Source organism: Haliotis rufescens, unplaced genomic scaffold, assembly GCF_023055435.1.
Source record: "Haliotis rufescens isolate VD_foot unplaced genomic scaffold, xgHalRufe1.0.p SCAF_16, whole genome shotgun sequence".
In the NCBI taxonomy this organism is placed as follows: domain Eukaryota; kingdom Metazoa; phylum Mollusca; class Gastropoda; order Lepetellida; family Haliotidae; genus Haliotis; species Haliotis rufescens.
The window spans coordinates 13,982,724-13,995,960 of record NW_025963846.1 but is presented as its reverse complement, the minus strand read 5'-3'; the positions used below and the strand labels follow the sequence as shown (position 1 = coordinate 13,995,960).

General features: G+C 40.9%; 1 protein-coding gene across 3 annotated transcripts; it reads left to right on the top strand.

Annotated features, from left to right (window-relative positions):
• The first annotated feature begins 219 nt into the window (after nucleotides 1–219).
• LOC124137144 (adipocyte plasma membrane-associated protein-like) lies at nucleotides 220–11,799 on the top strand. Of its 3 annotated transcripts, none has more exons than XM_046503351.2 (10): nucleotides 220–392; nucleotides 2,271–2,301; nucleotides 3,724–3,810; nucleotides 4,745–4,866; nucleotides 5,215–5,313; nucleotides 7,091–7,240; nucleotides 7,830–7,942; nucleotides 8,581–8,741; nucleotides 9,519–9,720; nucleotides 11,554–11,799. In XM_046503351.2, exons 2-10 carry the CDS (start codon nucleotides 2,288–2,290, stop codon nucleotides 11,779–11,781), a joined length of 1,176 nt encoding a protein of 391 aa, XP_046359307.2. In that variant the 5' UTR covers nucleotides 220–392; nucleotides 2,271–2,287; the 3' UTR covers nucleotides 11,782–11,799. The 3 variants fall into 3 exon arrangements, with proteins under 3 accessions (XP_046359307.2, XP_046359290.2, XP_046359298.2); XM_046503342.2 differs by having other exon boundaries at nucleotides 221–406; XM_046503334.2 differs by lacking the exon at nucleotides 2,271–2,301 and having other exon boundaries at nucleotides 220–406.
• Nucleotides 11,800–13,237: the final 1,438 nt, after the last annotated feature.

The following is a 13,237-nucleotide window of genomic DNA, read 5'->3' as shown; positions in this document are numbered from 1 at the left end:
AAAGACAAATATAATAAAATTAATTTGCTCATAACCAAATTATGATTCAGACATCTTTATTCAATTTCAATCAAGGGCGATAACTAATTTCTTAGGCTACAAGATTATAATGGCAACCCGCACCTGCCTTTCCTGTGACCTCGTTTCTAAAAATAGAAAAGCACATTGTCGGGCAGTAAACAACATAGGTCGCCTCGTCATGAATGCGGGTCATATTTCACTTGACCGTGACACTGGTCAGCCAGTGTTCACCCCGATCTCCTGACAATGCCGCAGGGACATGAATGCGGTGAAGGACCTGCCTTGGACATTATATCACCAGATTGGTCACCGACTGTGGTTGAAAAGACGTGGCGAATCAACTCTCAACTGACACAGATTTCAAACTTATGGTAAACAGTGAAAGGTATCTACTTCATATTTATATTTTCTGACTTGGTCAAGTCGTTGGTCTTCGCTTTTTGGTGTGTGTTTTTGTCCAATTCCAGCAGTTTGTCCATGTATTTGCATTTAGTCAACATGCACACCGACAGGTGATAATTTTAGCTAAATCTCACTGGTGACATAAATCTGTGAAAATGTTTATTTCAAAGTTCATTAGAAAATATATTTTCAAGGCAAGTCAATTAGATGTTTTTTCAAAGTCAGTTAGTCATATCCATGGCAATGAGCAGAAAGACTTCTGCCCGAATCCCCCTCCAAAAGTTATATATGCATTGCTGCTCAATCCTTTTAACTATATATATTTTTGGAGGGGGGAAGTCTTACCCAATGGACCCGTGTTGTTTAACGCCACACTCAGCTATATGACAGCGGTCTGTAAATAATAATGGAGTCTGGACCAGACAATCCAGTGATTGACATCATGAGCATCGATCCATGCAATTGGGATAGATGACCTGCATCGACCAAGTCAGACCACCCAATCCCGTTAGTCGCCTCTTACGACAAGTATAGTCACCTTTTATGGCAAGCATAGGTTGCTGAAGATCCATTCTACCCCAGATCTTCACGGGTCGTTTAATTACGGGAAGGTCAATGTCAGCAGCCCTGTGAGCAAGGACTGCTTGAAGGTTTTGTTCGAATCCGACTGCGGCAGGCAATTTTCTGAAGCCAGCTACTAGATTATTAACATCAAAGATTATTCTTCCATTTATTTCTTCTAAATGGCCCTGAACAATTCTTTTGGCACATTATCATGAAAAAAGATCAAAGGTCAAGGTCACGAGACAAAACTCACAAAAATGTATAGTTACACTTTCTCAAAAAGCATTGATGCATCTGTCATCAAAGTTGGCTTATACATTTTCTGTAAGATGGGACCCTTGTTTGAAAAAGGTTTGGTTAAGATGAGTCAAAGGTCAAGGTCAGTGTTAATTAAAAAAACTGTGTGGTTATATCACTGTCAGTTTCTGAGGCATACCTACGTCTACATGCATGGAACTTTAAATTAACTTATCGCAAGAAATCCTACCTCACCACATGTCAATTGCATTTATGTCAGGGGTCAAGGTCACTTTCTTAGGTAATTGTGTAGTGTATGTTGGAATGTATTATGCTTTTCTCTTCAATGTGACACAAAGCTTATTGACGTTAGAGGATATCCTACAATGGACAAATTTCACTCGGACCATTGGATTTCTTTTGTCCCACTCTATGAGAAAGTCAAAGGTCAATCACAATAAAATGTCTATATGTAGTTTACACTCCCCCCCCCCCCCCCCCCCCAAAAAAGTAAATAAAAAATGAATGCAATATTAAATGTAGTGTATGCCTTCTCTAAGGTTAGAGCACTGCTTTGAAAACTTTATGTTTGCATGTATCTTTACAAATCCTACCATATGAAATGTAGGTGCCCTGTCTATCAAAGGTCAAGGTCATCTTTGAGTTTGTTCTTTAACTCCGCACTCCGCAATATTCCAGCTATATGATGGTGGTTTGTAAATATAGAGAATCTCATCCAAGTGTCTCTTTTGATATCAAATATATCAACAAGAGTTGTTAAAAGGGGAAATTACAGAGGATTTTTTCCACTTTTATCAACCAGTGATGTCACAATGGTCTGCAAAACATTATGATGCAATTTCATAGCAGTGATATCTACAATGTAGATATTCCTATCACTTGCCCCAAACATGGATGCATAATGTAGAGATTTTGTTGAATTAACCCTTCAGGTAATACATTATTGCAATCTGTTATCAATGATATCACTGTCACTGCCATTAATGTGGTGTATTTCTTGTATACATGAATGTTTTTGTTTTCAGCCACTGAAACACCTCAAATGGTTCAGAACAAGTGAGTTTATTCCTTGGAAAAAATGTGTGTAAATTGTTAATGGAATGTTGTTACATGTTCATACTTATCTGACACTGTCATGTACATACTACGTGTCATATACCAGACTGAGGAGTAGTGAGTGAGTGATTATGGTTTTACGCCGTTTTTAGCAATATTCCAGCAATATCACAGCGGGGGACACCAGAAAAGGGCTTCACACATTGTACCCATGTCGGGAATCAAACCCGGGTCTTCGGCGTGACGAGACTGAGGAGTAAGATGATTTGATAATCTATGAAAGGCTCGATCAAAATACTTTCATCCACTTTCAAACCATTAGACCAGTGACCTTTATTAAAACAATGCCGAAATATGAAGCTGAAATGGTCTTGTAATCAATATATAAGATAGCAATACCTGCATGGAGTTAATGATAACATTCTGGAAGATTATGACTAGTTTCACATAACATTAATATAAACTTAGGCCACACTTTCTCAGCTCATCATATTGAAAGTAAAGAAAGCTGGGTCTTAGCACATTGTCTGTCGTCTGTCCATCTAATGTTAAAAATTTCCACAGTTCCTCTGAGACTAAAAGACCTATGGAGCTGAAACTTTGTATAAATGATCCCAGTTATAGTGTCTCTAAACATGGCTCACGTTATTCCGCAATTAAACATGTCTGCCATTATTTCTTCATAATTCAGGTGAGCTGGAGAGCCACATGGCTGTATTTATGTACCATGGTTTACAGATCTCTGCTATCCAGCTCACTCGGGTGTGTTGAATATAAAAACACATAGCTCAATATGTGTAGCCCAATATATGTTATTTTATCCTTCGAGCTGTTTGGATTGTTTATGTGGGAAAAAATAAATATTGATACTGTCAACTTTGCATGATGCTTGATATTTTTTAATTATAACTGCTCATTTTATAGCTCATGGTACCCGTAAAGATTCGGGGTAGAATAGGTCTTCAGCAACCCATGCTTGCCGTAAAAGGTGACTTTGCTTGTCGCAAGAGAGTCTAATGGGATTGGATGGTCAAGCTTGCTGACTTGGTTGATGCATGTTATCGTATCCCAATTGCAGGGATCGATGCTCATGATATCAATCACTTGATTGACTGGACCAGACTCGATTATTTACATACTGTCGTCATTTAGCTGGAATATTGCTGAGTGTGGCATTAAACACAAAACAAAACAAATTAATTATATAGTTCATGGTGAAATGATATTCGAACATGTACCATCAGCATAAGTATTCTTGTCGTCATTCTGAAATTCCGAGCTACCCCCCCTAATATCTGTGCCCTGTGGCTAACTTAAAATGAAATACATTACCATCCCTGCCTTTTATATAAATGATTTGGTAATGTTTAACAAGATTCATTGGGCTCTCTTGTGCTGTTATTTTGGACTGTTGTTTTTCAGATTGTCAGTGATATCAGCTACTGTTGGTCTGGTTGCCATGGTAACACTCTATCTCCTGCCATCTCCGATAGACCCCAAGCCTTATGTGTAAGCGTCATCTTAGTTGCTATGACAACCACTGTGATATCTCACTTTACCCTGTGGAGATTTTGGGGCAGGATAGGTCTGCATGGAACCATGCTTTTTAAGAGGATATGAAAATTGGTCTCATGTGGTCAGGTTGCATGACCTTGGTGATTGTGTGTCGACAGTATATGGATCTTTCATAAGAAATGTGAGGCACAAAGCTTTTTTGTTTAATGGTTCAAAGCCTCTCTTACTGTCGAAGGTGAGGTGATGTGAAATGGGGTTTAATGTCACATCCAAGATTTTTGCACTTATATAGTGACTTGTCTGTGTCTGTGTCTGTGTGTGTGTGGGTGGCTGCTTGTACTAGTCCGGACTCATGCTGATTTATAGTGCTATCCCACTGAGATACCATGCCGCAGTTCAACATGAATACCCCACTCAGACACAGTATACTGACTCCGAGCCGACCAGTCCTTGTTTTAGCCCCTTAATGCTGAGCGCCAGACAGGGTAACAACAAGTACCATCTTTTAATGTCTTTTGGTATGACGCGGCTGGGGATCGAACCCCGGACCATCCGCTCTCCGGGCTGATGCTCTACCACTAGACCACAGTCTACAGTCAAAGGATGCAATTCACATGAAACATGAATGTTTAGTAGGACTATATATGGGGTGTCTTCCATCAAGTAAACAGAAGGAAACACATGTAGAGCTCTGTGTTCTTCATCTGCAGTACTTACAAACAATAAAGTTATTGAGTCGGGTTTCACGCCACTTTCAGCAATATTCCAGCAATATCAAGGTGGGAAACACCAGAAGTGGGCTTCACACAATGTATCGATGTGTACGGACGGTCAAACAATGTGAGGGGGTGTTTCGTAAGAGCTGGATTGGCATGAAAATGTAATCATTCATTCATCAGGGCCTAATTAATGTTTAACATTCTTTCAGTTTCAACTGTTCCATCCCTCGTCTTGAGGGCAGCCTTAGGCCCAACTCTCACCTCCAGAGAGTAACCAGGCTGTTTGAGGGCCAGATTGTTGGGCCGGAATCATTCGCTGTGAATAAAGATGGTATGACCAGTATGACATTATGAATTATAACACCAATAACTTAAAATTATTTGTTAGCATTGCTCTGCTATTCATGGATTCTGCGAATCCACAAATTTCCACAAATTTTAGTGACCATAAATCTGTTCAAATCTGATGGCTCCCCCTCTAAACACCCCCATATTATGGACCACGCTCCATTGCAAATAACAGAAATCTGATGTTCTGATTGCAATAATGACATTTTATGCCTTGATAGTATCAAACACCTCTCTCTTTACATTGATGTATTGATAGGGTATTTGATTGTGAACAAGGCTAGTGATCATATATTTTTTAATAGGTTTGATTTTTCTTTTTCCTTACTAGGGACTATCTACACAGGCAGTGCTGATGGAAAAATTTGGGCATTCAAGAAAAACAATTTACGATTGGTTGCAAGGACAGGGATAGATCACCCTGATTGTGGTGAGAACACCTCCATAGCCTGTCATCACTGTCCCACATTTCCAGCTCTCCTCGTACCCCTCCTGCTTTTTGTCAGTATTTGATTACCTTTTTAATCTGAATGAGATTGATCTGCTTGCAACCTTAAGTAAAGCTCCCAAGGGATCCACTGGCACAAAGTGACCCTTATGCTAAGACGATTTAAAAAAAATGACTCATAGACCTCCTGTGTTATCCCCTCAAAGAACTCCCTGTGTTGTCCCCTCAAAGACCTCCTGTGTTATCCCCTCAAAGAACTCCCTGTGTTGTCCCCTCAAAGACATCCTGTGTTATCCCCTCAAAGAACTCCCTGTGTTATCCCCTCAAAGAACTCCCTGTGTTGTCTCCTCAAAGAACACCCTGTGTTGTCCCCTCAAAGAACTCCCTGTGTTATCCCCTCAAAGAACTCCCTGTGTTGTCCCCTCATAGACCTCCTGTGTTATCCCCTCAAAGAACTCCCTGTGTTATCCCCTCAAAGAACTCCCTGTGTTGTCCCCTCAAAGAACTCCCTGTGTTGTCCCCTCAAAGACATCCTGTGTTATCCCCTCAAAGAACTCCCTGTGTTGTCCCCTCAAAGAACTCCCTGTGTTGTCCCCCAAAAGACATCCTGTTTTATCCTTTCAAAGAACTCCCTGTGTTGTCCCCTCAAAGACATCCTGTTTTATCCTTTCAAAGAACACCCTGGTGTTGTCCCCTCAAAGACCTCCTGTTTTATCCTTTAAAAGAACACCCTGTGTTGTCCCCTCAAAGACATCCTGTTTTATCCTTTCAAAGAACACCCTGGTGTTGTCCCATCAAAGACATCCTGTTTTATCCTTTCAATAAGCACCCTGTGTTGTCCCCTCAAAGACATCCTGTTTTATCCTTTCAAAGAACACCCTATGTTGTCCTCTGAAATACTTCCCTGTGTTGTCCTCTGAAAGACTTCCCTCTGTTGTCCTCTGAAAGACCTCCTGTGTTGTCTTCTCAAAGACCCTGTGTTGTCCGCTCAAAGACCCCTGTGTTGTCCTATCAAAAACCCTGTGTTATCCTCTCAAAGACGCCTGTGTTGTCCTCTGAAAGACCTCCTGTGTTGTCCTCTGAATGACCCTGGTGTTGTCCTCTGAAAGACCTCATGTGTTGTCCTCTGAAAGACCTCCTGTGTTGTCCTCTGAAAGACCCCTGTGTTGTCCTCTGAAAGACCTCCTGTGTTGTCCTCTGAAAGACCCTGGTGTTGTCTTCTGAAAGACCTCCTGTGTTGTCCTCTGAAAGACCTCCTGTGTTGTCCTCTCAAAGACCCTGTGTTGTCTGCTCAAAGACCCCTGTGTTGTCCTCTCAAAGACCCCTGTGGTATCCTCTCAAAGACGCCTGTGTTGCCCCTTTGGAAGACCCCGGTGTTGTCCTCTCAAAGACCCTGTGTTGTTCCCTAAAAGACCTCCCTATGTTGTCCTCTGAAAGACCTCCTGTGTTTCCTTTGGAAGACCCCGGTGTTGTCCTCTGAAAGACCTCCTGTGTTGTCCTCTGAAAGACCCCGGTGTTGTCCTCTCAAAGACCCCAGTGTTGTTCCCTCAAAGACCTCCCTGTGTTGTCCTCTCAAAGACCCCAGTGTTGTTCCCTCAAAGACCTCCTGTGTTGTCCTCTCAAAGACCCCAGTGTTGTTCCCTCAAAGACCTCCCTGTGTTGTCCTCTCAAAGACCTCCTGTGTTGTCCTCTCAAAGATCCCCTGTGTTGTCATCAGAAAGACCCCTGCGTTGTCCTACAAAGACTCCCTGTGTTGTAGGCAGCTTCACCCTGGAGCCTGACTGTGGCCGACCCAAGGGGATGAAGGTGGACCAAGATGGATTCCTTGTGGTAGCGGACGCCTACAAAGGTCTGCTCCGTGTAAATGTGACGACCGGGGAGATAGAAACTCTCATGCCAGGACATATAGGTAAATACCGGGGTAGCTTTTGTGTGTATGTTGTTAATGCCAAATTTATCAACATTCCAGCTATACGACGGCTCCCTATAAGTAATCGAGTCTGAACCCAGACAGTTGGGCAGTATTCGAAAGAAGCACTCGAAACAGAACTCGTGTGGGGCCTGTTGTTTAAGCGTTGTATGGGTCAAACTACGGTAAATTTACATGTCATATTTTTTTAATGAGGGGCTGAAGTCTGTTGTCCTGATGTCAGCCTGGCAAATTTGTTTTATTTCAAACGCTGCAGTCAGGTATGATGACATTCAACCAACTTGCACTGAGCCTGACCACCCACTCCATAAAGGCACCTCGGCACTAAGCGCCATCATGGTCAGTGTCAGACAATGATGCATTATGGTAGTTACTGGTAGTGTGAGACAAGCACATGAGGCTTGCCTGTCCAGTGTTCAAAGACCTCCGGTGTTAACATGGTTAAATCAGACGGGTCATGATACTCAAAGGCAGAACGACTCGTAAATGCAAGTTGTTTTCATCAGAACGTTTGATCAGAAGTAAGAACTGACTGAAATATTTACCCATGGCCCGTGTTGTGTTTCAGGTATCGATGGCAAACCCTTTCGTTTTCTGAACGGCCTTGACATTAGATCGGATGGCATCATCTACTTCACCGATTCCAGCACTAAGTGGGATCGGAGAAACTACAAGTTTGAGGTACTCAAAACTGCTAAGGCTTAAAAAAATAAAAGAATTGGTTCTCAGGCAAAGACTTTTGAAAATATAGTGCAGACGGGCATTTTTTTGCTTGTTCAAACTAGTACGTAACTAAATAAACAGTTGTATACCAAATCCTATTGCCACCATGACCATAACAGGAGACGTGCAGTAAAGCAGTGTGCATGTAAAGGGAAGTAACTGCATCTATATTAGATCGCATTGTTGTTAAGTATTAGGATTTATTAAAAAATTTAAAAATGGAAATTCAAACAAAACATGTGGCAGACTTTATGATGATGCGGGCAGTGCCTGGGAACCAAGACTATAATTTTCTAGCCTAAAATACTTCCAGTCTCTGACCAGAAGAAGCGGGGGGGGGGGGGTTGGATTTAGACTGAATAGTTCTGCTTGGAAAGGTAGGTCTTGTGCCTTCAGTGATGGGAGTGATGATCCAGGACAGTGAAATGGTGGGTGGGGGAAGGGGGTGGCTAGACTACGTGTCACGATGTGAACAGAGCCCATCATTAACCAACTGTCACACGTTGACACAGTAAGAGTCTGAAAAAAGGGGATACTCAGCCCTGTACCCTCCTCAGATACCCTTCCTGAGCAGTCGTTTCTGTATGTGTTGTCAGGTGATTGAGATGAACAACCTTGGTCGTCTGATAGCGTACAACCCTTCAACTCGGGCAGCTCGCACTGTCCTTGACGGACTCTATCTGGCCAACGGCATCAGCCTGTCCGCAGATGAGAGTTTCATGGCAATTGCTGAGATGAGCCTGGTGAGGATAAGGAGGTATGTTTCTTATGTTTGTGCTTGTCTCTTTCTGTGATCCCCTGTGGTGATCCCCGGTCACAACACATCCCCGGCACCCACCCCTTACTTGTCAGAGCCGATCTTATTGGAAGTTACAATTGCTAAAAATGAAATCAAATGTATATTTTAGATCAAAATTGCATTTTAAATAATTACATTATTATTATAATCATCATCATCATCATTATTAGTATTATTAGATGCATTCAAATTCTTGTATCATGGACACCCTTCCATACCAATGGCCTAAATGAGAATTGTAAATTAAATCCTAAAATAAAAAAACCAATGACACTTACAGAAATTGGTCCAAAATAACGAATGTATCTTGTTCATATTTCATCAAGATAAATATTCCTGTCTTACAAGAGATGACACATATATTAATCTGAATAAATTATATCACAATTTGCCGGCTTAGACAGTTGTAGTCATGTTTAGGCTTGTTAATATAATTCTTTTGTTTTTATTGACCCCCTTAAAATTTCCCACAAATCTTATTCTTATTTTATTTTAAAGCCCTGTTAACATAGTTGAGAAACAACATTTCCAACTCAGAATTAATTTTGCCCTTAATTCTGACTTTTCGTTCACGCCATGACCAAAAGAGGTCATGTATGTGTGATACATTAGAATACTTTGCCACCCACTAAAGAAATATGTTAAAAAATGAAGTCATTCCCCCCCTTCCCAATCAGTTAATTTTTTAAAAGCCTGGCCAGAAATGAATACTATATATATGACTTAATGATGCAGATATTACCTCAATGGACCCAAACAAGGTGAAACAGACATCTTGATTGACAACCTACCTGGTTACCCTGACAACATCAAGCTGAACAGTCAAGGACATTTCTATGTTGGACTCGGCAGTGTGAGGTTCGAGGGAGCCAGCGTTCTCGGGTCTTTCCTGGATATCATAGCTCCATACCCAGCACTCAAGAGACTCATGACAAAGGTTGTACAATAACTTTCTCAAAATTCTTATGCTATATAAGGCCTACTAACAAATTCTTTACACAAAAGGCAGATATCAGTAATGGTTGGGTTGATAATTTTGATCTTATAACACCAGTGAAGATTCTGGATTAGAATTGGCCTTCTGGAATCCAGGCTTGTCATAAGAGGCAGCTGACGGGATCACTGACCTGGTTCATGCATGTCATCGTATCCCAATTGTGTAGATCACAGCTCATGTTGTCAGTCACTGGACTGTCTGGTCCAGGCTGAATATTGCTGAGTGCAAGTTACACAACAAACAAAACACAGATAGCAGATGTGTGTGTAGCAGGGTTGTGAACAATCTTGGAGGATTTCTTTTTATTTTACTGGATCTAATGTTAACATCTGTTCACTGCAAAATTCCTTTTTTTTAATAGATTACTTGGTCAGAGTAACCTCTGCCTGTGATAGGAGGAAACTAATTGGATTGGATTGAAATTTACTGACCCCCCTCCCCTCATATACGCTGATTGGCAAAAACCAACCAACTTCCACACAACTGAAAAGTGTAACCCAGTGTACCTGGTGTATACTGAGTGAATTACAAGACTGCTAAACCCCAACTCACTCACTTAGTTATAGTATTCATCACCGATGAGGGTTATTACAGAACAGACAATTAAGGGAAACCTTGTGATGTCATCAGCATGACAGCGTAATATGAGAATTATTTCACTCTTAACTTTTTCACTAACAATTCTAATGTGTAAACTCTAATAATATATGTTCTGGTCACAGAGTTTGAAAGAATTACCCCTCCAAAAAAATACAAGCCAACAGATCATCCGAACAAATTCAAAATTCCTTGTATTTGATTATTTGTTGAAAAAAAGATGAAACATATCAATTAACTACTAATGAGAGTGGGGCACGGGTGGCCCAGTCGTCTCAGGCACCGTGATTCGCTGTGCAGAGTTGCGTCCCTTGGGCATTCCAGAAACCTATGATTGTGGGTTCCAATCCCGGTTCGCCCCGATTATGTTTCTAGGTTTGTCAGCACCATTCCCGTGCTCGTGGGTTTCACCGAAGTGGTAAACGTCTGAGACCTGCATTAAGCTGACACGCCGCGATATAACTGGATAAAAGCGGCATAAACCCAACTCACTCACTCTCTAACTACTAATGAGATACAATGTGTGAAGCCCATTTCTGGTGTCCCCCGCCGTGATATTGCTCGAATATTGCTAAAAGCGGCGTAAAACCATACTCGCTCACTCACTAATGAGAGTATGTGTGTAATCAATAGCAGGCCCTCTGATATTTTTCTGATGTGGGAGCTAAGAACCAGCAGTCAAAATTAACCTGTTTTCTTTCTGTAGTTGATCCGCCTTTTTTCTCTTTATGCAACATTACTTTTAAGTCAGGCAAGACTTTTTGTTTCAACTTGGTTTACGAATCTACTGACTCCAAAAAATTGAAATGTAAAAATAAAATTAAGTGAAAAGGGTTTCTTTTCTTCCTCTGACTGGAAATAAGTGAAATGTTTAAAAACTCATCTACTGTTGCTACCAATATATATTGAAGGCAATTTATAACTAAAACTTGTTGAAAATTTAAGTTCAAAACACAATGAATTTTGACAAAACCCAATTCTTCCTGTCCCCACATTTTTTAGTCATACCTGCTTAACATTCTGAGGAAATTGCCTCCCCCCCAAAATTTTGAAATTGGATTTTTTTGTTTTTACCAAGATACATAAACCCAAACAGTTCAAATGTCTGGTCTCAGTAGGTATCAGTCAGTTATGGCATCAGTTCTAATAATCTTGCTCGTTGTCTTATTTATACAGGTGACACCGCTAGCGTTCTATGACATATTTCTGCCCAAACACTCTCTTCTGCTGGAGGTCAACAGTCAAGGTCACATCATGGCAAGTCATCATGACCCAGGGTCAAAGGTCGTACCAGCCATCAGTGAAGGATTTGAAGCGAACGGACAAGTGTACATTGGACATTTCCGGATCCCTTTTATTGGAGAAATATCTGTAGATGACTTAAACATGGATGGAAAGGTGTAATAAAGTTTTGGAAAATGGCATGAAGTGTTATTGTATCTGTAATTTAAATATGTTTCATTATACCAAAAGTCTTTTCCATGAAACATGTGTTTGAGGAAGGGTTTGCACAAGAATATAGCACTGGTACCCATTGCTGGTCGACTTACGAGGTGGCTTAATGATAGAGAGTCATTGCACCACGGTGGATGCTCATAATATATGTCACTGGATTGTCTGGTCCAGATTTGATAATTTACTGGCAACCATCATTCAGTCTGGAATGGTACAGCGTTAAAGAAGAAACACGCTCCCTCACTCACTCACATCGCTCATTATCTGTCCCTCCTGAATTCATGTTGATAGAAAGTCGCTAAGGTTCACCATTCAGGACATTTAGTCCTAAATTCCTTGTAGCTTGTTCACAAAGTAATCATGTTTTAATACTAGCTGATGTCATGGGAGCCCATCTTATCCAAGGTGCCGCAATTCTTTTTGAAAAAGTTGTGTCCCTTAGGTGTGCCATGATCCGCTGATCAGTTTGAATCCCATTTTCCTGCTTTAATTGTTTTTTTAGGCACCGTGCCCCTGTTCGTGGTTTCACGTCCCCCTCCCAACAACGCGGCCTTTCTTCCCACATCATCACTGTGATATAACTCAGGACCGTCTAACTCACTATGTGATATAACTCAGGACTGTTTAACTCACTATGTGATATAACTCAGGACTGTTTAACTCACTCTGTGATATAACTCAGGACTGTTTAACTCACTCTGTGATATAACTCAGGACTGTTTAACTCACTCTGTGATATAACTCAGGACTGTTTAACTCACTATGGGATATAACTCAGGACTGTTTAACTCACTCTGTGATATAACTCAGGACTGTTTAACTCACTATGTGATATAACTCAGGACTGTTTAACTCACTATGTGATTTAACTCAGGACTGTTTAACTCACTCTGTGATATAACTCAGGACTGTTTAACTCACTCTGTGATATAACTCAGGACTGTTTAACTCACTATGTGATATAACTCAGGACTGTTTAACTCACTCTGTGATATAAATCAGGACTGTTTAACTCACTCTGTGATATAACTCAGGACTGTTTAACTCACTATGTGCTATAACTCCGGACTGTTTAACCCACTCTGTGATATAACTCAGGACTGTTTAACTCACTCTGTGATATAACTCCGGACTGTTTAACTCACTCTGTGATATAACTCAGGACTGTTTAACTCACTCTGTGATATAACTCCGGACTGTTTAACTCACTATGGGATATAACTCAGGACTGTTTAACTCACTATGTGATATAACTCAGGACTGTTTAACTCACTATGTGATATAACTCAGGACTGTTTAACTCACTCTGTGATATAACTCAGGACTGTTTAACTCACTCTGTGATATAACTCAGGACTGTTTTACTCACTCTGTGATATAACTCAGGACTGTTTAACTCACTCTG

Bases quoted from the DNA above. Each gene is read 5' to 3' on its own strand.
- LOC124137144 (XM_046503334.2), top strand. The intron at 4,867-5,214 runs GTATGACCAGTA...TTTCCTTACTAG, and splicing joins ATTCGCTGTGAATAAAGATG to GGACTATCTACACAGGCAGT. The intron at 8,742-9,518 runs GTATGTTTCTTA...TTAATGATGCAG, and splicing joins AGCCTGGTGAGGATAAGGAG to ATATTACCTCAATGGACCCA.